The sequence below is a fragment of the Telmatherina bonti genome (genome assembly GCF_933228915.1).
Source record: "Telmatherina bonti genome assembly, chromosome: 7".
Lineage (NCBI taxonomy): Eukaryota > Metazoa > Chordata > Actinopteri > Atheriniformes > Telmatherinidae > Telmatherina > Telmatherina bonti.
In genome coordinates this window covers 31,334,718-31,362,289 of record NC_136625.1, presented here as the reverse complement: position 1 = coordinate 31,362,289, position 27,572 = coordinate 31,334,718, and the positions used below count along the sequence as shown (strand labels likewise).

The 27,572-nt window shown below is 39.7% G+C and overlaps 1 protein-coding gene across 1 annotated transcript in view; it reads right to left on the bottom strand.

Annotated features, from left to right (window-relative positions):
- Nucleotides 1-578: 578 nt before the first annotated feature.
- gpr158b (G protein-coupled receptor 158b) overlaps nt 579-27,572 on the bottom strand; it is a gene marked incomplete at both ends in the record, with an annotated part of 113,736 nt that continues 86,742 nt past the window's right edge. The window contains 6 exons of the mRNA XM_079244339.1: nt 579-1,550; nt 3,756-4,312; nt 5,796-6,039; nt 6,266-6,412; nt 10,776-10,881; nt 17,917-18,055. Coding sequence (XP_079100465.1) covers nt 579-1,550; nt 3,756-4,312; nt 5,796-6,039; nt 6,266-6,412; nt 10,776-10,881; nt 17,917-18,055 — 2,165 coding nt within the window. The remainder of the gene's footprint in view (nt 1,551-3,755; nt 4,313-5,795; nt 6,040-6,265; nt 6,413-10,775; nt 10,882-17,916; nt 18,056-27,572) is intronic.

Sequence of the window (27,572 nt, the reverse complement as noted above, 5' to 3'; positions counted from 1 at the left end):
ATAAAAGCTAAAAGATGCTCTACAAAGTACTGAAGATTGAGGTTGAAGAATGTTATTTTCTTTCACCCACATCACAATGATGTCTTTTGAGGTAAGAGAGTTGAATATTTCTGATTACAACTGCAAGACTCTACTGACTTCCTGCTTGACATGGAGTCAGCAGCATAGCAGAACCTACCGGGTTGTTTTATTTATATCTCCTGTTGCTGGATGAATGATTGTCTGCCCTGCTGGTAAACACAAGTATGAATCTTTTACAAATCTCCATGATGTATTAAATGTGATAAAAACATACAAACGATACAAGTTCGACAAATGTGCAAGCAACAGTGCAGCGAAAAGAAAACGTCTGTGAAAGTGACCTAGAGGCTGTATTTACTGTGAAAGGAACGATGAGATGTTTGCCGTTTAGCGCATTAGTTATGTCTTGACGGCAGAGCAAATGGTCCTTTTTCACTCAGATGACCCAGATAAAAGAGTTTCTTTCTTCCTATCACATCTTTTGCATTTTTTTTTTTGTTTCCCTGTGCTCTCAGTCAGTGAAATACAAAAAAAAGATGGAATCGTCACAGCAGTCATCACGCCCTCTCCCCTGTATTTTGCTCTGCAAAGTCCCACGGGCACACATCAACCATTTTCGCACTGCTGAGGACGGCAGGTTTGGAAGCGGGGCAAGAAGAGCTCTCCTTCTTCTTCTCTGGTGATTTTTTAGTCTGAGCCAAGCTGCTGTGTGAGTGATCGGCCTCCCGCGAGAAGACCTCCGACCTCCTGAGCTCCATGGCTTCTGCGTCTCTCGTTGAGCTCCTCCGCCGCTCGGAAACATACCCGCCGCACTCTGATGTCTGGCTAACCCGCCTCCTCTCCGACGGCGGCTTGCTGGACGAGCTCCGCCTCTCTCTGCTCTTCTCTCGGCCTTTCTCCTTCTCAGACCTGTGAGTCGACGACGAGGAGCCTTTCCGTTTCTTCTTGTGTGTGGTTGGACTGTTGCAGGACCTCTCCTGCTTGGGCGAAGGTGGGCTTGAGTAATCCCAGGGGCAGATTTCCACCATTAGAGAGGGAGGTTGTAGGAGGCTCCCAGTGGACTTGGAGTGGTCTGAGTGGAGCCCTTTAGGTTTCCCATCAGTGGGTGTGACGCTTTTCTTCCTCCTGATCCTATCAGGAGAGATGGAATCCGAATCTCCTCCTAGGATAGGTTGCTCATCAAACTCCCAGGGGCACACATCTGGCTTGAGAGGGAGAGGGGATCTGGGTGGCCGAGACCTCCGCATTTCCCTTCCTTCCTCCCTTTCTCCTCCTTTATCTTTGGAACGGCGCTTGTTGGAAGGAGACTGCCCCATTTTCTGCCTCTGAGACCGGCTGGTTTTGGAGGTTCCTGAGCTACTGCTGCCCCTGCGGCCTGTGGTGGTTTCTCCGGGAGCAATGGAAACATGCTTCTGGGTCTTCCCCTCAGTGGGAGTCTGAGCTTCTTCCATCTCCCATGGACAAACCTCAGACACATCATATAGATTCCTTGCAGTCTCAGAGCAAATGGACGGCTGGCTGCCGCTCACCTGTTAAACAAATGCCAGATCGATCAATCAGTCAGAGAACTACAGGGGTGGCATAACACATTTCTGTACAACAGGGAGGTTAACTAAAAAGACAAAAAGTCAAATTATTGCTTTCTCCTCCCTGTGGTTGTCCCTTGTGATCCCAAATGCTCATGATGGCGTTCCTGCAGGGGTGGATAAAGTAGAAGTAGAAAGTCCTGTCCGGCAGCTGTTTCCAACCAGTCACCAAACCAGTTACATTTAATTAGCTCAGCTCCACTGCAAGGTGGAAGATCCTGGTAGTGAAAACACCTGTTCTAAATGCACAGGTAGATCCAAAACATGGCAGGAATTCTACTTTATTTTCACTTCTACTTCTACTTTATACACCTAGGGGTTCCTGTGCCATGCATGTACCATTTTCCTGCCGACTTCCCATAACCTAAAACTGCTTTAATCCATTTTTTGTTTATTTCCACCAAAGACATTTGTATTTGTGCATCGTCTATGTGTCTCTTAGCAGGATTAATCATTTTGGGATCCAGTAAAATTCTCTTGCTACACCTGACCAAAGTAAACAACCATAAGGAGTGAATACTGAAAGCAACATGTAGCCACCATATGACCAAACCATGGAGCTGCATTAAGTGGTCTTTTGGTGACCATGTCTCTATCTGATGGCTCGCCATTGCTTCTGGCTATTATAATACATATGTGAGTGTTTTTACCCACAGTGCCTTGCATTGTACATGCCATACTCTTTGCGTTGTCGTCCACTTCACGTATTTGGCTCACTTGTAGTGGACTGTGACCTATGTTTGTGGGAGGACCAAAGTTTGTTTCTTTGCACATTCACACCTCCCCATAAAAACCAGACTTTCTAAATAAATTAACTAAAAATCTCATAAAAAATTTGTAACTTCATTTGGTTTTTCTTTGCTTTCAAGCTGCAACTCTCTCAAGCAGACCAAGCCACCTGGACAGTGATGTGCAGTTAAAAGCACAGCATGAATGTTGGGGTGGGGGTGGGGGGGGTTGATATTTAGCAAAATAGCTGACCAACAAGAAAGGAAAAGAAAATCTTACTCTTGAGTGACCAGAACCAAAACCGTCTCATTTACCACAATTAAACAATGGAGCAACACCGAGTTACTGCTGTCTTGGGTTTTCTTAGTGCAAACTTAATGTAGTTTTTTTTCCAGTCAGTCCAGTATGAGCAGCAGGAGAAGCAGCAAGATTTCTGATCATGTTCAATGACATGTCTTACATCACTTCCTCCATTTGGTTTGCTGAACGATCCGTTTGCAATCACACCACAAGCAAAATGCTACAGTTCACTCGCACATCCTACCATATCAATGCTAACATGCTAATATATAACATACAATACATGATATGTAGCTTTACTGGTGAATTGTTTCAGTGCAATATTTTTTGTTTTGATTGTTGCTGGTATTGCTTTTATATGCTTTAGTTATCCAAATATAGAATGGTACAGATCAGTCAGATGAATAGATCTTGCGCCAACTTACATTTAGCTCTTATAAATACTATGAAGTTATGTAGAAAAGAGTTTTTATGAAAAACTATGGTTGACTTTCCCAACCATCACTGAAGTATTAAAACACAGATAAAGAAATGACTCAATGCCTCTTCTGTAGTTACACTATAAGCACTGTTGTGCCATTAATGGTTCAAAGGTGGAGACGTTCTGCGTGTAGCTGCTCAAAGATCACAGATCGGTGGCTTTAATGGCTGCCTGACCTTTACAACACCTGGCTTTATAAGTCCTCTCAGATCAGTAAAGCCTCTCTGAGTGAACTCTGTGGATTTTACAGCCTGAGATTTTACAGTTTCTCTCTCCTCTGTGAGGTTTTCAGCACCTGCCAGGGAGTATTTTTAGCATGAATCTCTAAAAACCTGCTAATTTCAATGTTATGCAACCAGCTGGTGAATTTGGAAGAGTATTAATCACCCAAACAGGGACATGCTGCTTCTTCTCTGAATGCTGGACTTCCAGAAACATTGCTCCATATAAAACGTAACATTGTTCTGTGTCTACTGGGTGTCATTGGTGGTTTCCACTACACCTGTAATATAAGTGTGCACTTCAATGTGACGATTCAATCAAAATATTAAAATAAACAAACACATAAAATCCTCACAGTTGAGAAGCAGAAAACTGCAGCTGCTGTAATTTCTCCCAACATTTCAAAGTGTAGTTACCTGCTGTTTCATTATGCCCATCTTCATGGGGGTCTTGGAGTACTCCACTGACTGGCTGATGATCATCTTGGGGAAATGTTCAGGTGTCTCGTCCACCTCTGATAGGACTCTCCCCTCCTGTCCCTTCTGGACCTTTTTACTGGCATCCTCCACACTTTGAGTCTTGTTGGCGAGTCCTGGCATCTTCTCTTTGGCACTCGCGATCACACTTAAAGACTTCTGCATGATGGAGGTCCGCAGGTGCACGGGCTTCTTCTCATGTGTTAAGTTGTGAGCGCTGGCTGACTTCCAGAAGAGTGGAACTGACTCAGTGGACTCGGCTGGTTCCAGCTTTGGTGGAGTTCCCGCTGGTTCCAGCTGCTTCTTGGCATGTCTGCGGCCAATGAGAGAGCCCAGAAGAGATCCCTCACCGCCGCCTCCGATGGGAGTCGTTTTTTCTCCTGGAACTGAACCAGTTTGACTTCCAGTTTCTGCATCTTGGTCACAAACATGGTCATAGCTGAGTGACTTTGTCAAGCCCATGACTTTGTTCCTCAGGGAGTCATCTCGAGGTTTTCCTGTAAACAGTTACCAAAGAATAGTGTGAAAGTAGAGCTGATTCTCCTTTCTAAAAAAAATTATTCTAGTTTATTTATGTTTAGAAAGACAAGTTCACTGTCTTGGTTGGTCATTCATTGACCTTGCCACACTGTTGTCTTTTTTAAAAATAAATATTGGATGGATAATCATCTTATGCATGTGAAAATCAGTCTAGTTAGTGGCTCCAATTGGTCCTAATGATCTATTGGATTTCATGATCACTGCTGAAAGATGTGCAAAGCTAACTAACTATAGGCAATTAAGCTAAATATTTTTACAATTGTCAATTTAAACTCAAAGGGTGAACTATATTCTACTAAAATGTTATTGCTGGTCAGCAGGGGCTAAGAGATCAATTGTGTTATCAGGTTATGGTAAAACTGCTCAAAAACAAAATAATAATTGCTGTATGGTTAGTGTACAGATATTAGCATGTAGCTTGCCGCTGCCCCCTCTGTGTAGAGTTGACATCAAATGTAAAGAAGTCGCGCAATGTGTTTTTGTTTTACCCAATGGCGGTTACGTTTTTTTTAAAACACAGGAAATTTGACTGTGGAAAAATCACTGATAGTAATATGCAGCTGGGACCCATCATAGTATATAAGTAAATTGTTCAACTCAACTCTAGATTTATAACTAGAGCTGATTTATATGTTTTTGTTAATTGGCATTTGCAAACATGCTAAACTAAAATGGCTGACTTGGCTAACATTATATTAACAACAATGTTAGCATTAAAGTACGTACGGTTAGCATGTTGACATTGGCGTGTAGCTCATATGCGAATGTAGATTCTCAGTGATTCTGGCCATAAAGCTTACTGCTTTCTTTAAGTGGAGTTAACATTAAAAATAAATAAATAAATAAGCAACCCAAAGTGTTTTCTGTTTTGGGGATGGTAAGTTAGCTAAGCTGGCCCACAATTCAAATGTAATAGTTTCACTTTAAAGACCTAAAATATGGAAAATTGTCATGTTTTACAAGATTTTTGCACCAAAATAAAATATTTGTCTAGATTTTTATTTTTTATGTAAATTCACTTGCTAAAACAAGGAGAAGCCTCCTGAGTATTTTTCCAATAAACTTATTTAACTTCAGAACTACAACTTCGCATGAAGGAATGACATCACATTTTATCCTGCAGAATGTTTTGACCTCAGGTTTTTGATAATTATGTTAATCTATTTCTATCATTTTTACAGGACATGATGGCATCTAAACGATACGGTGATAAAGAAATCAATAAAATAAATCAATCCTGTCTTTTTGCTCTCAATGTGAAATGTTACAGTCAATAAATGTATGTGTCTGTAAAGAAAATCAATGGTAATCTTTGTATCCTTTCTTGTGGATTTGCAGCACCATCTGAGAAAATAAGCCTGTACCCTGTAGTATTATGTTTCTGTGTCATCCCTCTGAACACCTTCATGTAGCACAGTTCAGGTTGCGCTCTGCTCTTACCGTGATGACTCGGCTCAAACGGGTTTCTTCTCAAGGTGCTGCGGTTGCTGCCATGTTCGCTGCCGTCATCACGGCTGCACTGGCGATGTAAGTGCATGGTCTCTGGGATCTCTGTTATCCGCTTCATCAGTGTGCGACCAAGGCCTTTTTTTGAGTTGCGCTTCTTCTGAAGGTGAGGATTATTAGCAAGCATCTTCTTTCGCTTGTAGACTTCCAGCTGGGAGTAGAGTTTCTTCAGCTCATCCTAAATGACATTAATAATAAATTACATTTACCAGACAATATACATGTGTTTTGGTTGGTCGTATGTCTTTAAAACAATTAAGGAAACTGCTACAACATGTTGACGCTGTTTCATTAAAGTCAGTCCCCAAAGGTATTTATGAGACTGTGTTAGATAAGCAGATATAGATTAAAGCAATGGAAATCAAATTTTAAATTTGTGGTTGTGATTGTAAATGCTTCTTCACCCGAATATCCTCAGGATCCAAGCTGTGCTCGCTCCAGGCTGAGGTGATGCTGTTGTTGAGGTAAGAACCAGATCTTCCCATGTCCAGCTCCTCCTCATAGGCCTCCGTGGCAATATCATCCCTGGCCTGAGTGCCTTTAGTCAGAAACTACAACAGATGCAGAGAAAACATTGAAAAAAAAAGACATAATTGAGCTCTCCTCCACTGCTGGATAAAAATATTCAGCCCATCGGACTTCAGCTTTCCAGCAGCAAAATAGCAACCGATAAAAACTTCATTGAATAATCTGTATTAATCTTCTGATAACTGCTTTATTTAACCAGATAATACAAACCGCAGGGCATAAAAATGTGTTATTTATTAGGGACTTTATTGATTGATGCAGTCAATAATCCCCAGTCCACAATGTTTACTCCTATCTTTATTCAAGTCTATATCTCTGTTGGACTGCTGGCGGTCAAACACAAGAGCAGCAAACTCTTTTTATCTCAGAAAAGTTTAGAAAAATAGTTTTCTGATTATCATAATCACAGCATCTGCAGGTATTTTGGAGCTTTTTTAATTTATAAAAAAATCTATTTTAATGTCTCATGCAATCAATGTGGGTTGTATTTGACTCCAAGCAACTATGCAAACTATGTATAAAAACTGAAATATATGCAGCTTGTTGCCTGCAGGCTGTAATATCCTCCTCCTCTGGATGCTTAAGCGCAGACACAAATGGTTAGATGAGCTTTCATTATTACAACACAATAAAGAGAGTTTGGGTTTGTATTGATTTAGCTTTTGTTTGAATTACACTGTGGTGGAAAATACTCTGCCCAACAACACATCAAGGGACACGAAGAGAGCAAATATTTCACCCTGTCTGATGAACAGATCCTGAATGAAATTAATGTCCTCCCATTGTGTTTAATTATTGCAGCGTACTCAACAGACTTCTGAGGTGCCTAATTAAGAAAGAATGAAAGAACGGCGTGTACTGATGGTGCATCCCGTTCCTCACACAGCAGGAGAGTTAAATGTTTTCCACCAATCTTAAAGACATCCGGGAGGGTACTTAGTTAAATTACAACAACTACTCACACAGCCTGATTGAGTTTAAGGAGACGATAGCAGATGGGTGTGCTAATAATATCAAATAAAGTAAGGTGATTGATAAAATTCTGTGTGCACAAAACAACTGTTGCAACTGTGGAAATATTGAAGAAAGTGTAGCCTCTTTTACAAAAATAGGCTTTTCCATTAGGAAATGAGAAATTCATGGTAAGTTATGACAGTTTTTGATGGTTCAACTTGTATTGGTAGAGAGGTTTTATTGGACTGCATCAGTTTCACCATGTAGTGTAGGGGTCCCTCAAGAAGTGGACATACTCTCAATTTTTCCACCTTAAAAAAAAAAACCTGAAAAAAAAGTAACCCAGAAATGTTTTAGAAATTTTTACCCCAAAAATCCATCAGTATTTTTGCTCTATGTCACATGATTTCTGCTCCTCGGTTTCAGTGAAGAAGAGTTATGAAATCACTAAACCAGTACTGGGGTTGCACAGTGTCATGGTGGTTAGCACTGTGGCCTCCCAGTGAGAAGGTCGCTGGTTTGATCCTTGGCTGGAGCAATGTTTGGTGACCGTTCTGTGTGTGTTCTCTCCCAGCTTCCAAAGACAGGCATGTTAGGTTAATTGGATGGTGTAAGTTGCCAATAGGAATGAGAGTGAGTGGTTGTTTGTCTCTGTTTGGCCCTCTGATGGACTGGGGAGGTGTCCAGGGTGTACCCAAAGACTGCTGGAGCTGGATTAAGCGGTTAGGATAATAAATGAATGAATAAACCAGCACTGGACACTGAGAGACAGGCTCATATATATGTGTATATATATATATATACATACATACATACATCTTTATTATGTATATGTTCAGGCTAAAGTTAATGCAGCTGATGGCTAACTGCACCAGTCTAGCATAGGTAACCTTACTGAGCTGCTGATCCACGTAGGTACATGTGCTGAGACGTTTGTAATTGTAAAAGTAGCGTCAAGGGGGGTATAGAAGTGGATATACTCAATGCTGACTGAAAAAGAAGTGGGTATACTCTGTATACCTGGACTACATCAGTGGTATTACCTAAAGAAAAAAGAAAATATGGACTTTATGTTTTAGCATCATGACTTTTATAGTAAAAATGCGAAACTTGTTACATGACATGATATGTTTTGTGATGACAACATGGCAGGCAGGTGACGACTTGCTAATAACTGTCCCACATTCCTGTGTAGATGACAATAAATCAGAGCAGGATAATCAATTCATGACAAAAAGAACTGAAATGTTTCTGCATGAGAAGAATTTTAATGAATGTGTTTTGATCCTCCAATCCCATCTGCATACAATACTTTGTGTTTTATGTTCTTTTATAATGTGATACTTTTCATAAAATGTATTGTTAAGACATAAGTTTCCAATTTGTATTTTTTTTTCTTAATTTGGGAGACAACTTTACTCGGTAAAAAATCAGTGTATGAGTAAGAAAAACTGCATTTGTGCAGGATTAACATTAATTTAGTTCCTAATTTAAGACAGTAGAATAAACATGTTTAATCTGTAAGAGTTCAATCTGACCTGTGGGATGAATTTAGTTAGATCTATAGTTTTTCCCATGTGAGTTTTATTTTTTTGTTTTGAATAAAAGGTATAAAGTAAAACATTTCCAAGGCAGTTTGTATTATAAGGAGAGGAAATATCTTCTATGTCTTGTAAAGCCACTCCAATCATTACATATAATACTATATTTTTCAGTTTGTGGTACTTGTAATATAGTATATGCTGATTTTGTGTATTTATTGTGATGTACAAGCTCTAATGTACATGTAAACAAACTGCAGAATACTATTGTTAAAACTGCACTTTTTTTCTACACATTCATAAAACTGTCTTAAAGGATAGTTCATTAATGGTAGATGTCTTCATGATATACTTGTACCTTTTCTGTAAAATAAAGGTAAAAATTAAAAGTATTTGTTATTTAAAGGTTATTTTGCTGTTAATTTACCAGTCTCCGCCACTTCATATCATATTACTCTGAATTATTACGTTTACATGGGAGTTTTATTTCCTGTTTAATTCATAATAAAAGTTAATTCTGCTTTAAACTGATGGAAAATGATCATGTAAACACTTAATTCCACTCTTAGTTCAGTGTGGCCCCTGAACTACAATGAGTTTGACATGTCTGACTGAAATACAGTTAAAATGTCGCTACAGCATTATTATGAATATTGTGATTATAGTTTTACAGTGTGCTCATGTGGATAAATAAAAGAAAAAAGAGGTGTAAAAATGTTTTTTAGTTCCTCATTTCCATATTTTGCCATACAGTCATGTGCAGCTGGAAAATATAAAAAAGCCTGGTTTTTAGTTACCACAAACAAATATCTCCTTGAATGTGATTATAGTCACAATATACATGTTACATGACATGATATGTAACCGACCCTTAATTGGACTAAGTGGTCAAAAAAATGGATAGATGGAGTCACTGTAAACAGGTTTCGCATCTAAATAAACATTTTACTTTTGCAGTTTCTATTTTTCTCCCTCATGACGGGGGTTTTAAGCAAAATGAGTTCAAGATGAGCACCATTATCAGATATCAAAAGTCAGCCCTGATTTGTTTATATTTTCTATTCAAGCAACCAGATTTTGTCGAGAGTGGCCTTAGATAACAATTCTCCAGACTTTCTAAAGATTTTTCACAGATTTTTTCAGATGATTTCTTTTTTTTTTTTTTTTATCCTATTTTCAGTCCAGTCCTTCTACCCAAACATTTGATGTAGTGGCCTGTCACAAAGACGCATCATTGGTTCTGATTTATTCAGCTGCAACTATGAAAAATGCCAAAGATAACAATTTGACAGAAACAAAATTTAATTTTCGCACAAGTCCATTCACAATGAGCTTTTATTTAACGCAGGCATGATCTGCAGAGGGATTGTAGAAATGTAAAGAAACTGAATAAGTGAGGGACAAATGAAGAAGTATATGGCCTACAAACACAACAACACAAAGACAGCATGCGAAAGAGATGCCTTTAGGAAATGACCTCATCAGAAATGATCTTCATGAAAAGTGAAAAGGCTGAGGTGTGGGACAAATGACACAAGAATAGGGCTGAAAATCAGCAGAAACAAGAAGTGATCAGTCTTCAGCCAGAACCCAAACTCGACGTGTTTGAAGCACTATGGGATCTGAACAGAGAAAAGAAGAAACATTTAGATGCATCCCATCTCCAACAGACCTGAACCATATGAATGGCTCGTTACCAGGCGTCGGCAGGGCTGAATTACATGCATAACGGAATTCATATATTTGATTCAGGTGTGTTGGAGAACGGATGTATCTAAAAGTTGCAGGATAGCTCTTGATGACCAGACCCCTGATAAAGCACATACAACCTCTGTTGCCCAGTATGTTGAATAGTAAAAACAACTGCATGATAAAACTATAGAATCATTACCTTTGGAACAAGCAGCAGACCCAGAGCCACGGTCACAGTCAGGTGAGTGTGAGCGAAGAACATCATCAGCATCCAGTCCGGGTGCAGTCCCTGCACCAGAGAGAACCTTCCGGAGGACAGCAGGAGAGTATTTTATTATTTCACTGTCTGCCATCTCCAACTAAAAGCAGCGTTAATCTATGAGAGATGCTGTGGTTTACACATGGGCAGACATTATGAACAGACTTCAGTGATTTTGATTGACCAGGAGGAAGTAAATGCACGAGTTCAGTCCACAATATGACTGATCACCTTTTAATCCACACAACATCATTCTTTTAACACAATCTTTAGAGTTTAGTTTGTAGAAATTTGCTGGACCATCTCATCATTTAATCTCATTTCCATTTTTATCTCATTTAATCTAATCTCATTTTAGTTCATCTCCATCTCATCTCATCTCATTTCATCTTCATCTCATCTTCATCTCATCTCATCTCATCTCATCTCATCTCATCTCATCTCATCTCATCTCATCTCATCTCATCTCATCTCATCTCAACTCATCTCATCTTCATCTAATCTCATCTTCATCTCATCTTCATCTAATCTCATCTTCATCTCATCTCATCTCATCTCATCTCATTTTCATCTCATCTCATCTCATCTCAACTCATCTCATCTTCATCTCATCTTCATCTAATCTCATCTTCATCTCATCTCATCTCATCTCATTTCATCTTCATCTCATCTTCATCTCATCTCATCTCATCTCATCTCATCTCATCTCATCTCATCTCATCTCATCTCAACTCATCTCATCTTCATCTAATCTCATCTTCATCTCATCTTCATCTAATCTCATCTTCATCTCATCTCATCTCAACTCATCTCATCTTCATCTAATCTCATCTTCATCTCATCTCATCTCATCTCATCTTCATCTAATCTCATCTTCATCTCATCTCATCTCATCTCAACTCATCTCATCTTCATCTAATCTCATCTCATCTTCATCTCATCTCATCTCATCTCAACTCATCTCATCTTCATCTAATCTCATCTTCATCTCATCTCATCTCATTTTCATCTCATCTCATCTCATCTTCATCTCATCTCATCTCATCTCATCTCATCTCATCTCATCTCATCTCATCTCATCTTCCTCTCCTCTCATCTCATCTCATCTCATCTTCATCTCATCTCATTTTCATCTCATCTCATCTTCATCTCATCTCATCTCATCTCATCTCATCTCATCTCATCTTCCTCTCCTCTCATCTCATCTCATCTCATCTTCATCTCCTCTCATCTCATCTTCATCTCATCTTATCTTTTATCCATCTCATTTTTATCTCATGTTATCTCCTCTCATCTCATTTAATCTAACCTCAATTGATTTTATCCCATTTTCATCTCATGTCATATCATCTCATTTAATCTAGTCTCATCTCAGTTCATCTCTCTCTCATTTTAATCTCATCTCATTTATTCCAATCTAATTGTTTTCTCATCTCATCTCACTTTCATCTCATCTCATATCCATCTAATTTTCATCTCATGTCATCTCTTTTCATCTCATAGTCACCTCATCTCATTTACTCTAGTCTAATCTCATCTCATCTCTATTCCTATACCTAACTCTATCTATCTATCTATCTATCTATCTATCTATCTATCTATCTATCTATCTATCTATCTATCTATATATATATATATATATATATATATATATATATATATATATATATATATATATATATATATATATATATATATATATATCATCATCTCTATCTCTATTTTTGTCTCTATCTCTGTCTCATCTCATTTCATTTAATTAATTTTATCTCCTCTCCTCAGGCTTTAGATCATTGTGTTGACTATTCCCATTCCTCACATAAGAAACCAGCTTTGAGTCACAAGTGTAGCATGTGAAATATGAGTGACAATGTAATTCTGAAAAAGATCTGCATAGATTTCTTGTATGACACTTGTTTAGCGTGACCATCCAGCTACTGAGGATCCATCTAAATGACTCAGTAAAAGTCCAGTATAAAACAACCTAAAACACAGTAACATTACAGATACAGAACACTATACAGAGTCAAAACACACACTTTACAGTACTTTTTATTAAGCTTGGTTCAGTGAGGTTTGCACTTTTGGTCTCTGATCCCCCTGTGAACATCAGCTACAGGAGATCAATGGACAAAGGTAGAATCTATAATCCCTAATTTCTCCAATAATTCTTCAGTGAAAGAACCCATATTATACTAATACACAGTTTTGTGTTTTTAAAAACGCAACTTTCTCAAATCCTCCATCACACAGCATCACATCTGGCCATTATGTGTATGAAACCATCTGGTTTATGTCTTTGACGATATGCAAGAGTAAAATTGAACACATTTGATCTCATCATGCTGTACAGTACAATGCTTTACATAGAAAAAACATTTTCTTCAAAATAAACACAGAAATCAAGTGCTGATGGACACTGTCCCATCTTTCTCACCAGTAAAAAGCGTTGGCAGAGTCTAAGCACACAGCAGGGCTTCATGTTATAATTCCTTTCATTTAACTGTTTTTAATCATCATAGCATATTTACAAGATATGGTAATCACACCATTTATCGGCGTGAACATAACGGCACAACAGTCTGATGAGGAGTTCTCATATGTAACATTATCTTAGCAGCTATTCACAATAAACCAAAGCCAGACACTAAGGAGATAAAACCTGCAACTGTTTAGACAGAAATGAGTTGCTTAATATACACTGAGGGACATTACTCATTATCTGCAGCAAAGTACGTGTGTTTGATGTTGTGAGTTTTGTTAAAAGACCAACTAATGTTCACATTTGGCGTTTCTCATCGCTTGCAGTAAAAATCATGATTCATTTTAAACTCACCAGCCATTTTATTAAGAAAAACATTGCTAGTGGTGGTTTGGACTCACCCCAACCCTCCGCTCCCCTCCGTCTTAATTTTTTATGGCACAAATTCAACAAGGCGCCAGAATTGCCTTTGAAATTTTGCTTCATATTGACATGAAGCATCACACTGTTGCTACACATCCATGATGAGAATCTCCCGTTCCAGCACATCCCAAAGCCGCTCTGCTGGACTGAGATCTGGTGACTGTGGAGGCCGTTGGAGGACAGTGAACTCATCGTCATGATTAAGAAAGCAGTTGGACTGTGAGCTTTGTGACATGGTGCTTCATCCTGCTGGAAGCATCCATCAGAAATATGCTCATAAAGGGATGGTCATTGTCAATAACAATGCTCAGGTAGGCTGCTAGACTGACCACCACCTCCACATTGCACCACCAGCCTGAACCATTGATTCAAGACTGGTGTGTTTTCAGAGATGAATACCTTGGTGAGATCCTGTGGTTACTTAACCTCCAGTTACCTTTCTCTCATCTCCAGCCAGTCTGTCCATCTCCTCTGACCTCCAGACAACTGCTGCTCGCTGGACATTTTCTCTTTGTCAGACCTTCTCTGTAAACCCCTAGACAGTTTCTGAAATACTCAAAGTGACTCAAAGTCACTTTAATCCCTTTTCCTCTTGTCTCCAAGGCTCAGACTGAGCTTCAACGACCATGACCGTGTCTTGACCATGTCTACATTCCTGAATGCACTGAGTTGCTGCCATGTGATTTTCTTCATTATCCATTTCTGTTAACTACCTAACAAAGTAGTCGGTGAGTTTACTTTAAGATATTTCAACCATTCAAACATCTAATCATTCAACTTTCTCAAGAAATGTGTGTTAGCACTTTTGGTAAATCTAAATCTTTTAAAACATCATGAGATAAAACAGAACGAGAATATTTCCTCTGATCAAACGAGATTGTTTCTTTGGCTGCTTAAATCTGGTACCAACTTAAAGCCACCCCATATTCCTCAGCTTCTTGTAGAAGCTTCATATTTTTCCCATTCGCCATTTACTGCAGAAATACTTCTTTCTCAGACATCAGAAATTGTAAGCAGGACTTCTATTTCTTGACATTCATCCAGCAGAAGGATTCTGCAGGAACAGCATTTTATACTTTATACAACTTCTTCTGTTTATTTATTTTTCTCTCACGTCTCTTTGGGGTTTAATTTTCAAACTCAGCACGGTGTCCGCTGCTGTTAGCTGACGGTGTAAAATCATAATCTGATTTGGATGCATTTGGACATCTTGTTTATTTGCCCGAGTCTTAGTCCTTCAAATCTGTTCACTCTGCCGAGTTGACTGATGAAGCAGGAAACAGAGCCGGCTTTTCTGTCTGCCGTGACCTAAAGTATTTTCAGCCAGCCTTTGCTTTCTATTTCTGTATGAGCTGTATGCACTTTATTATGACTGGAATGCATCGTGTTTCTGTTCAATGACATTGATTACAGTTAAAAGAGGGAAATATTTAAATAGATAATATAAATAATAAATCAGAGCCATTCTGTGCAACACTTGTTCTACAGCTAGTTTTCATGCTCCTGTTGTCAAATATGCAGGTTTTGATGATCTGACTTGGAAATACCGGAAATGATTACAGGGTTGTGGGTTGTGTTTTGTGACCCCAGTGCAAGAGGAGGAAAACTAGGTAGGTGATTTGTACAAAGTACCTGCAGTCGCTTTGGGCAAAAGATTTCATTTGTAACACATTTTTCTCTAAAACTGTCCCTGTGTGAATATTCTTTCATTTAGGCTTAAAGATAAAATTATTCTATCATGTTCACTGGTAAAAGCATCCCATCCTTCTAATCTTTCCAGAACTGGAGGGTTCCACTTAGATGCACCTTCACAGGTGAGCATTATAAATTAAGAAGTCAACAATGTAAGCGTTGAGTGAGGCTGCCCTAAGCACTTTAAATCCTTCTAGTATTCTTATTTATTAGCTCTAATATAAACTGCTCAAAAAAAAAAAAAAAATAAAATAAATAAAGGGAACACTTAAATAACACAATGTAACTCCAAGTCAACCACACTTCTGTGAAATTGAACTGTCCACTTAGGAAGCAACACTGATTGACAATCAGTTCCACATGCTGTTGTGCAAATGGAATAGACAACAGGTGGAAATTATAGGTTATTGGCAAGACACACCCAATAAAGGAGTTGTTCTGCAGGTGGAGACCACAGACCACTTCTCAGTTCCGATGCTTTCTGGCTGATGTTTTGGTCACACTTGAATGCTGGCGGTGCTTTCACTCTAGTGGTAGCATGAGACGGAGTCTATAACCCACACAAGTGGCTCAGGTAGTGCAGCTCATCCAGGATGGCACATCAATGCGAGCTGTGGCAAGAAGGTTTGCTGTGTCTGTCAGCGTAGTGTCCAGAGCATGGAGGCGCTACCAGGAGACAGGCCAGTCCATCAGGAGACGTGGAGGAGGCCGTGGGAGGGCAACAACCCAGCAGCAGAACCGCTACCTCCTTCTTTGTGCAAGGAGGAACAGGAGGAGCACTGCCAGAGCCCTGCAAAATGAGCTTCAGCAGGCCACACATGTGCATGTGTCTGCTCCAACAGTCAGAAACAGTCTCCATAAGGGTGGTATGAGGGCCTGACGTCCACAGGTGGGGGTTGTGCTTACAGTCCAACACTGTGCAGGATGTTTGGCATTTGCCAGAGAACACCAAGATTGGCAAATTTGCCACTGGCACCCTGTGCTCTTCACAGATGAACCTAACATGCAATGTGATGGCCTGGTCTTAAACATTGTTTCTTCATCTGTAGGTAGGTGTGCTATGGGCGGTTCCATTCATCAGTGCACCTGCCTATATCAGGCCGTGAACTTGCTGCTCACACTCTCTCAGCCCACAGCTTGGTTCTTGGTTTGTTCAGCCACTGACTTGCAACAACTATACACCACTGATTTCCACTTTTACATGCTGCATACACATACTTTAATTTCTTTTCTTTATTAAATACATTTTTCTGTATAAACGGCGTGATCTTCCCTCATTGCTGTCACGGCCTTCCGCGCGGGTCATGACTTGTGACATGCATGTCTTTAGATGGTAGGAGGGAGCTGGAGTACCCTGAGAGAACCCACGCATACACGTGGAGAACATGCAAACTCCACACAGAAAGGCCACTGTTTGAACCTCCCTAAACTATTTCAATACTACCAAAAGAAATTGATAAAGAAAATATGCAAATACAAGAAAAAAACAACAACAGAAAAAGCACATTTTGACTTCTAGCTGCTTCGTCTACACATGAAGCACGAGTAGTGAAGAGGAGGGAGGAGGAAGATGCGGAGCCGGTGCTTCTCTATGGGGCGGAGCAGAAATCAGTGTTCAATAGCTTTTAGATCAGGAACAAGTACTGGACTGAAAAAGACGTGTCTCGTGTCCAAAAAAGACCTTCCGAGAGTCTGGAGAACTATTGTTGAAGACTACCTAAATAGAATACAATAAACTTTAAGACTACTTTAAAAGATTACAATAAAGTTTAGTTGCTTGGAAGGAAAATATAAAGAAATAAATGCTGGCTCCAGACGTCCGCACAGCTCTGCTTGAATGCAGCACTGAAGCAGCCCAATAATCCCCTAAATAAGCCTGTAAAGACATCATTTTCCATCATTAACTTTGATTACCCTCTGGCTTCACAATAACTAAATTAAAAGGGCATTTACTCTTCTGAAGAAGTCATTGGTTTACTCTCCAGCTCTGTCAGAGATGGGAAGAGACAGACAAACAGCAGCATTGCAAAGAGGGTTTATTTTGGGCTTTGGCACCACACATCTCTGCTTCGTGTCTGCCTGAGGAAGACATTTTTTATTCACTTCCTTTTAACTGGCTCCCCATGCGCTCTGCTGACACTGTTCATTTCCCTGATGAAGGGGGTGGGTACGTCTTCTGCCTTTCATCTGACATGCTGAGCACTTGTAATGTCTGCTCCAACAGGCAAATATCTCTGTGATTCTGATTAAACAACAGGTTATGCAGTTCAAAGGGAGTGTCACAAGCGACACCCCTTGTCTTTGTACAATATTCAAATTACTGTCTCTGTGATTACCATCAAATCAGACTTGACTCCATTGTTCTGAATCCATTATGTCTTGTCTATCTTCTGATCAACATTTTACGGCTTTCATTTTTCTATCTTATCATTAGCCACATTTTTGCCTCTCTTCATGCTTTCCATCGCCGTCTCTGCAACCCACCTGATGATGTGGAAGATGGCCGAAATGAGGAGCTCGTTGTAGATGGCCACGGCGATGTAGCGCGGCTCGTGGAAAGCGGAGGGGATGGCGCGGACTGCGTAGCACAGGTAGACGCCCCACAGCAGAAACAGGAACTCGGCTGAAAACAAGACAGAGAAGACTTGAAATTTAAACACTGCCATTAAAGTCTTTATTGTCGCCCTTCCAGATGTTCGTTGTCTTCAGCCGTGTAGAGAAGCTGTTGCACCCAGCAGGCATAAACTCTCGTATTTCCTTTGCTTTTAAACTGGATGACCACTAATTTATGGTTTTAGTTAGGTGTAATGTATTTTAGATTAAATTTGGTGATAATTACTTTGGTTTAATTGTATGTTTTAACAAGGTGTTGTCTTGTTGCATATTCCTACAGAACACAGGTAGGCGGTATTTAGGCTACGCAGCCAGCTTTATCCGGCGCCGCCTTTCAGCAGAGTGGAAAGAAACAACATGAGGTAAACATGGGTTGGAGGAGAATAAAATAGGAAGTTTCTCTGTAACGCCCTCACAGGGCAGTCTAGAGATGCAACAAAAAAAACCCTAAAAACAGAAAAAGTACATATTCAGATAATCACAACGTAAGGAAAACACATGGGAGGGCGTGGTCGGGGTGGGATCTTCCAGCACAGTCAGTCGGTTCGCAGCCAAGAAAGGCGCATCCAACATGTGGAGGAGGAGGGTTCAGTCTGTGCTAAATAAAATAAGTCTAAAGTCTATATAGTGATAGTGAATGCAGCACCACACTGTCTGGGCCAGTGCCATTTCTGGTACATGTTAAGCTCACTTCAACACCTAATAGTTTACCAGACTCTGTATGATTGGGGACGGTTACTTAGGGTGCAACATTTTACCAGTCTGAGTTTGCTGTCCCGGGGCTGTTAGTCAACCATATTCCCTTCTTCGGATGAGACGCCAATGCATCAAGAGTTACTAAAGGGAAGTGCAAGACAATGAACAAGAAAAGCTTGCTTAGTGAATGCAGGTCAACTAAAGTTGGAGTCAACCTCCTGCATTTGGTTCCCAGAAGGAAACAGGCTCCTAGCGGGACCACATTTTGCTTCTTTGGTGTGCATCAGAAGCTTTGTTTCCATTTACCGCTGAAATTGTGTAAAATCTAAATATAGTAATAAAAATATGGGAACACCTTCATTTTGAAAAAGACTCTCAAATATCCCTAATAAGTTTGTACGCTCTCATGAGGTGGTTTTTCCAGATATTTTGATATAAAATTATATTGCAAAAGTATAATGGAAACACTGCATTTACACGTCCCCAGACATGACCTAATTGGTCATGTGCCCAGCTCATTTCCGGGGAAGATGGCGCCATATGGAGCAAACTACAGCAAAAAGCAGTGTTTGACAATGTGTAAAAGAAGGGAAAATAGGAAGCAGGGCTTTGAAAGGCCGTGGCAAATCCTCAGCAGCAAGTAGAAAACCCTGAAATAATGCAGGTGGAAACCTTGTATAAGTCGTCATAAAATCTCGTCAGCCACATGAGATTTCACAAGATCTGCGACTTATGTGTTAAACACTGTTCAATGGAAACACCTGCAAATTGCAGTTGTAGTTTATCGAAACTTTATCAATATTAGTTTTATTTTGCAAAAACCTGTAATGGAAACGCAGCTATTGATCTGTTGCATATTCACACGATCCCTACTGAACCGAACATTCAAAGCCAATCAACTAGGATTAGATGAAGAAGAGTGTGAACACACCCTAAAGGCCAATTTATCCTCTACACCAGGGATGGGCAGCTCTGGTCCTCGAGGTCTGCAGTCCTGCAGGCGTTCAGAGTTTCCCTGCTGCAACACACCTGACTCAAAACAACAGGCAATTAGCAGACTTGTGCAGAGCTTGGTGTCAAGCTCCACACCTGTCTGCAAATTACGTCTGACAGGTATCAGGATGTCTTGCAACAGGGAAACCCAGAACACTTGCAGGCCTGCAGCCCCCAAGGACCGGAGTTGCCCATCCCTGCTCTATACGAAGCCCAGATACAGAGCATTTTGTCAGTTTTTTTGCCTCCTTTACGTTCATAATTTAGTTAGTTTTCAAGGCAGTGTTTACGATAATGGAGTAAATGGATTGGTTTTGCGCTCCTGAGGGCAGCTGGGACTGGTAATATGTTTAAGAGGCAGCTTAAAACTAAAAAACGTTTTAGTAAAGCTTTTGATTATTCATTGTTATGGTTATAATTACTTTTATCCTTTTTTGAAATTTGGTTTATTTATTTATTTTTTTTTTTACCACATATTAACTTTTATCTATGATGTTTTTATCCTCTTAAATTTGTAATCTCATTTTAATATTTTCATTACTCTTTTATTGCTTCTTGTTATATTGTTTTTTATATTTGATGTTTTTATTCTCTTAAATTTTTATTGAGTAAAAGGTGTAAAGGTCTTTATATCTTTTGTTTTTCCAGTGTTTTAGCTTCCAGACACAGTTGATGGGGTTGGGACAGAGCCTCTTCAGTTATAATTTACTGTGTTTGCTGTGTTGTCTATACGTGGGTTTCATGGGCTCCTCTTAGGAGGATTTGATAGATAATATTGTTTTTAGTCCTTGTTTTGCTCTTAATGTAAAGCACTTTGTTCTACATTTTTCCCTGTATGAAAGGTGCTTTATAAATAAAGATTGATTGACTGATTGACAGAAATCTGGAAAAAAAAGACCTTCCCATTTGACTATCACAAATAACATTACAGAATTTATCCATGACAAATAATTTGTTGTTCTGTTTGATATGCTTTATAACAATAATGTTCTTCTTTAGACAAAACTTTCCTGAAAAAGACCACCAATTATAAATGTGCTAAATGTGTGACAATAAGAATTGTCATCCAGCAACCCACTACACTGGTCGTATCAATGAGCGAGAGTGGGTGGTGTGTGTCTGTCAGAACTACAGCCTGAAACAGATGTTTTATAGTTCTCTACTGGCAGGATCAGCTGTTAAATTACATGTGTGGGATGTAGAATTATTACGACAGGCAGTAACATACGTTCACTGTTAATTTACAGCAATTTCTATGAAGAGTTATTGTATAAAAGAAAAAGATATTAAAAAGGTGATGAACCTTCCTTCTGGGCACTTGCAGCTGACATTGTTAATAACATCAGTTTTTTCTTTCTGTCCTTTGTCCTATTTATCTTTGTTATGCAAGATTTATTTTATACTATAAATTTTATTCTATGATTACACATATATTTATACACTTATACTTCACATATCAGTGTATGCATATACAAGCAAATACACATGCATTAATATTCATTGTGCAATATTCCCCTTATGTGCTTGAATACATGCACATCTTCTTACACACACATAACATATAAAGAACAACATCAATAACAAACAAAAAGTGATGATGAAAATAACATTTTTTTTTTTAAAAGTAAAAGGAATTAAAATAATATGTAATATATGTGGGGTCTGATAGTATTACTGGTTGTGACTGTGCGGTACTTAATCCATGATATTAATTTAATTTTCTTTAGTGTCATACTATGTCCACTTTTTCCAGTTGTCTGTAAAGGATTCTCCTTTCCATTTAGTAAATTTCACTTATAATCGCCAGCCTTATTAGGGAGGCAGACTCCCTCCACACCTTTAAGATTGAGCTGAAAACCTTCCTTTTCCATGATTCTTATAGTTAGGATATGAGCATCTCCTGAGTTGGAGTCTGCATGTACTATCCAGGTTATGCTCTTTGCTCTTATAGTTATGGATAGTCTAGCCATCCATTACTTATGTAGTAATGGGGATGTTACCTGATGCACTGAGAAGTACTTTGCTCTATTTCTCTAATATATTAATGTATAAATATACGCCAATATTGCAGTTTCTAACTTATTTCTCCTTTTTTCCACGGGTCTTCCTGAATAAGTGCAATTGTACATGTTGATCTGTCTTTCCTGTCGTCTCCACCCCAACCAGTCGAGGCAGATGGCTGCCCTCCCTGAGCCGGGTTCTGCCGGAGGTTTTCTTCCTGTTAAAGGGGAGTTTTTTCCTTCCCACTGTCGCCGCATGCATGCTGGATGGGGGATTGGATCGAAGTCATGACTCGATGCAATCAGTTGGTTTCTATTATAGGATATGTATGAATTGGCTCGAATTGATGTGTATGTTGATTCGTGTATGTAAAGTGCCCTGTGACAACATTGTTGTGAAGTGGCGCTATACAAATAAAGTTGAATTGAAATTGAATTAAGAGTGGGTCCAATCCCAGCCATCTTCTTGTTTTGGCTTTTTTTAGCTGCAGTCAATAAGATCTTGGTCAGGTATAAATTATTACTAACAACGTAATATTTTATATTACCAAAGTACATCATTTTAAAAGTATTTGATCTTTGATATCCTAGAATTATATTTAAAATAGAATTGACATTTATCCAAAAATCTTGCACTTTCAAACAGACACATAATGTGCTTCCTTGTTTCCACACACCATCCACCACTGGGAACACTGGTTTGAGAGAACTTAATTTTAAATTTAGGTGTAATAAAGAATCTGGTGAGCTGTTTCCACCCAACCTCTCCACATCCTGGAGTTAGTATTCAAAACGTAGCTATCCAGCTATGTATTTTGCAAGACTTTCACCGTGTTTAGTGTTTCCCTCTACTGAGCTCCCTCAACAGCATGTTGTAACATTCCTGCTATCATCTCGTCTCACCTCAGTCACATAGCCTGACAGCAATTTCCAGAGAGGATGTCGTAAAAAAAAAAAATAAATAAAATAAATATTTCATCAAAAAAACTGACAAAATATCCAATGGCTATTGAGATATTTCTGAGCATACACTGACAGGGATTTAAGTGACTCAACATTTCTGGTTCTTGGTGCCAGACAGGCTGGACTGCTGATATACACACTGTGGACCCCTAATGAGCACACTTTGACCCTGTTATTACCAACTGAAAATCATTCAAATGGCCTCCACGGTCACCTGATCGCAATCCAATAGAGGACCTTTGGGATGTGGTGGAATGGGAGATTCACATCATGGATGTGCAGTTGAAAAATCTGCAGCATTTGTGTAAAGCGTTATGTCAATACAGAGCAAAATCTCTGTGGAATGTTTTCAACACTTTGCTGAAACTATGACACAACGTTCTAGCCTATAAATCATAACAGAATCATCGGTATGTTGTAGACTGGCAAAGATTTCTATGTTTAATGGTTATTTAATTCTATTAAACTGAATAATTTATGTGACTATCTTGTTGGTATGTGACTGTCAGGTTTTAAGCAGCACCTGGCAGCGATGCATTACTGCCGCCACAGTAATGCAGTTCAAAAGGGGTTTAATCAGCGTCAATTTACCAAGCTGTTGGCCAACTTCCAGGACAAAAACAAGCAAAGAACATTTTAATTTTGCAAGGCTTTGGTATAAAGTACTGGCGTAATGAGATCGGATGCTAATGGACTGTGAATATAGGAAACATACAGAGCCAAAGACAACAACTGGCAAAGAGTTCAGCGTGGAAACACTTCAAGAAAATAAACAAAATCAAGGTCCAATGAATAATCTGCCAGGTAAAGCTAGGGACAGTGAAATGTAAGCAATGAAACACTAATATGTCTGCCATGAAATCAACTCACTGCTTCAAAGCATTTAAAGAGCTGGCAATCTACATGTGAGGCATCTGAGGGGAAGCATTGCAAGGGCGCCATTTGTTCAAGGCTGTCACAGGACTCCCAATGTCATCTGTTACTTGAAGCCATAGACTGTATATAAAGAGATGGACGGAGTCTCCGTGACGTCACCCATAGGTTTCTGAAGAGCTGAATTGAAGCTCGGTGAGCGTTTCCTACCGTCGCCATGTTGGTAGCGTCGTGCGCGTCATCTTACCCGGAAAATACAAATATGGGCAAAGAGGTGGAGCTGAGAGGGGGGCCATGAGCGTCATGGTGGATGATTGACATCAAGCGAACTCCGAGCTTTCTGTAGCTAAAAGCTAACCAAGCTAACTCAGAGATAACGGGAGCTAACAAGCTAACGGAGGTAAGCGGTCTAAAGCTAAGTCACATTGTTAACCGGCTAAAAACTGCGGTTGTTCTACGTTCTTCTGACTTGAAGCTGGATATCGGTACCTGTCAATCAAAAGGACCCGCCTCTAAATATGCCAAACTTTGAGATTAAATTACTTTTAAACGAGTGAGTTAAAAAAAAATGCACTCCCCCCACAGTTGTCATGAAGGTAAACCTGACCTATAAACCAAAGATGGATTTTTGAACCAGGTTGTAAACATGTTTATTTCGTCCGTGAAGCTGGCCTTTTTAACATGGGAGTCTATGGGGATTTGCTCTGTTCTACAGCCAGCCCCTAGCGGATGAAGGGGGGACTGCAGTTTTATGCACTTCATAGCATAGGCTTCACTTTTTACCGCCGGAGGTTGTCGCTTGCTCGAAGCCCATTCATGCTCGATGCAAAAGATGAATTTGCAGGTGGACAGACATGGTTGTCCCTCTACTGCATCATTTACAGGAATAATTTTGGCATTTTCTGTTCCTCAATGCAGCAAATGGAGCAATACCATAAAGGACTGCAGGGGCAGTGATGAGCAGTAGAGTTGTCATGAAACCACCAAAAGGAACAAACCAGAGAAGAAGAAGAGGAACAGGAAGAAGCACAAGCAGAATAAGACAACAATGCCATGAAATGGTGGAAGCTGTTAAAGAAAGGCTGTGTGAGTGTTGAATGTGGGCATGTTGGGTTGTTGAAAACAACTGCATAGCAGAGCATTAACAGCCCCAACCAGTATCTGATTCTGATGCCAGAATACAGAGGTGAACTCTAAACTCAGGACTACCCACTAGTGGAGGAATTAACTTAACAACCGTGACAACATAAGAAACACATGGAAGTGTGAAGGCGGCAACGTATGACAAACTTAGAAACAACATACTTATTTACATCCGCAGGAGAGCATTAATGGGCCTTTAGTGTTAAATAAAGGAAATGTTCTTAGCACCGTATTACTGTTTTCTTCTTTTCCATGAATCTTATAGTTAGGATATGAGCAGCTCCTGAGTTGGAGTCTGCATGTACGGGACCCGTGTACGGAGCAATGGGGACATTACCTGATGCACTGAGAAGTACCTTGCTCCATTTCTTTAATGTATTAATGTATAAATATATGCCAATATTGCCGTCTAACTTATTTCTCCTTTTTTCTGCAGGTCTTCCTGAATAAGTGCAGTTGTACATGTTGATCTGTCTTTCCTGTCCTCTCCACCCCAACCAGTCGAGGCAGATGGTTGCCCTTTCCTGAGCCGGGTTCTGGCAGAGGTTTTCTTCCTGTTAAAGGGGAGTTTTTTTCCTTCCCACTGTCGCCTCGTGCATGCTCATGATGGGGGATTGGATCGAAGTCATGATTCAATGCAATCAGTTGGTTTCTTTTATAGGATATGTATGAATTGACATGAAATTATGTGTATATAAAGTTCCCTGTGACAACACTGTTGTGAAGTGGCGCTGTACAAATAAAGCTGAACTGAATCGAATTAAATTAATACAAATTGTTACTCTAATTTAGATGAAGATGATACTGTAACTTGAAAAAGGGTTACTAATCTGTAAACATTTCCAGCTAAATCAGTGTTTTTAAATGGGAAAATAGGATGTAGATGCTGAAGAATGCCGCTGGGAAAGTATAAGATTGAAACCTCTTTTAAAGCATTGAGACAGTGATGAGAGCAGCTCCTTTAAAACCCCTTGAAGGAAATCGACTCATATCTGATGCACATTGGATCAGATGAGTCATTGGTTGGAGTATAGTCACATAACTTGTAGTGTGTTGAAGCAACACATTGAAACTGTGCTCAAAACACTTAATTAGGCTGATACAGAGTTAAGCAGACATGCTTGAGTATGACATCATCAAGGTAAAGCTGGCCTATCGTAAGTCTACAACTGAAGTGCCATCCAATAATCAGTCGTAAATGGCTAGCTTTATTTATTTCCTTTATTTCGCACCTACAATAACAGTAATAGTCTAAACAAATCAGCAAGAAAATAAACAAACAATTAGTTTTCAATTGCTAAACAAGACAATGTAAATAACATGTTCATGTTAGAGGCAGAAGCCACTTAGGCTTATCACAGCACCACCCCCAAATAAAAAATTATCTATAAATAAGAAAACAATTAAATACTAGATTAGAGAAAAGAAGGAAAATCTAATAAAATATAATTTTTAACAAAAACACGTACAAAAACCTCCTCCTATTTACTCTACTTTAATCAGGGTGATGATCAGATATTTGACATCAGACAGACTAAATGAATTAGATGTTAGCACGAAGAGCAAATCTCAATAATGAATGGTGCTTCCCAGTTTCCTCAAAGGTTTTCAAAGTTTAACAGAATTTTTTTTTTTTACATGAACCTGAACTTACAGGCTGAAACGCTGTTTCTCACCACAGACCAAAGCCATGACAGAGCTGCGTGCTGCTGAAAAGCCTTCGCTTTCCACGGCTACTAAACACTGAAGACTAAATGGAAAAGTAAAAGCACACAAACATGACAAAGCTAGCAGCACCTGCTGTGGGTGAGGGCTTTTCAAAGCTTCTCTCCCACTTAAAGCCATCTTTGGTAGTAAGCCTCTGAACTGGGATGCACTGAGAGAAGTAGAACACAGTAGAACAAGCAGAACAAATAGAGAACACAGTTCTAGCTAATGCAGCCTAATTGGAAGTTCATATTAACAGCTTATTATCATTATCAGTGTGGAACGGCACATTGTTAAAATCCTCCAAAGCAGCTTTGAAGGGTGTTTCCTGTCCTTTAGTGCTGCACATTAGCGTGTGTTCTCTCAGGCTGTCAGAGCAAACAGCAGGGCTGCTTCATTTCCTATCTCATCCTCACACAACCAGAGGGATTCTCACTGTTTAGCTCCTTATGTGTGTGTTGGAAGTTGTCATTGCAGTCGCTGTTCCTCTGCTCCTTCTCCAGAGTGTCCTCAGCTGTCCTCCCGCCACAGGCCCCCTCCCCGTCTTCTCCTCCTCTCAAGTTGTGCTGCTGGAAAACACTCTGCACCGTTGGATGCATCGCTGTGAGCTTCCCACTTCACAGGCTTCTTTCTTCTCCTTTTGCTGCCACTTCGCTCCCTCCGTCTGCCCGTCTATCAGTTTTCAGAGCCTCTCTCGGGGATCCGTCCTTTCCCTCCTTCCAAACAGGATTAGTCTCCCCTGCTGTCAGACTGGCTCCACTGAGGTGCACATCACTGCCTCCTGCTTCTAGAATCTGTCATTTAAGATCCTGTACTCCAACACGTGCACATTCAAGGCCGTCTGGGCCTTCAGGGATACTTGAGGGACAAAACTTCATAGCATTTGAGTCGCTTTCGTTCATCTCTACGAGAAAAGTTTGGATTTGTGTCATAAAGAGGCTGAATTAATAGCAGACAGGCGGCTTTTTCTTACGTTTTGTCATATTTTTTCCTGCAAGGTTGCCTCTTGAGGTGCAGCGGCTATGTCAGGGGGGCTGCATCCAAGCATACATTTGGTATTCACTACGGTGACCATTGCAGACGACAACAGTTTCACTTCTTTGCAAATAAAATCTGAAATGCACACAAAATTGGAGAATCATTTGACTCCTG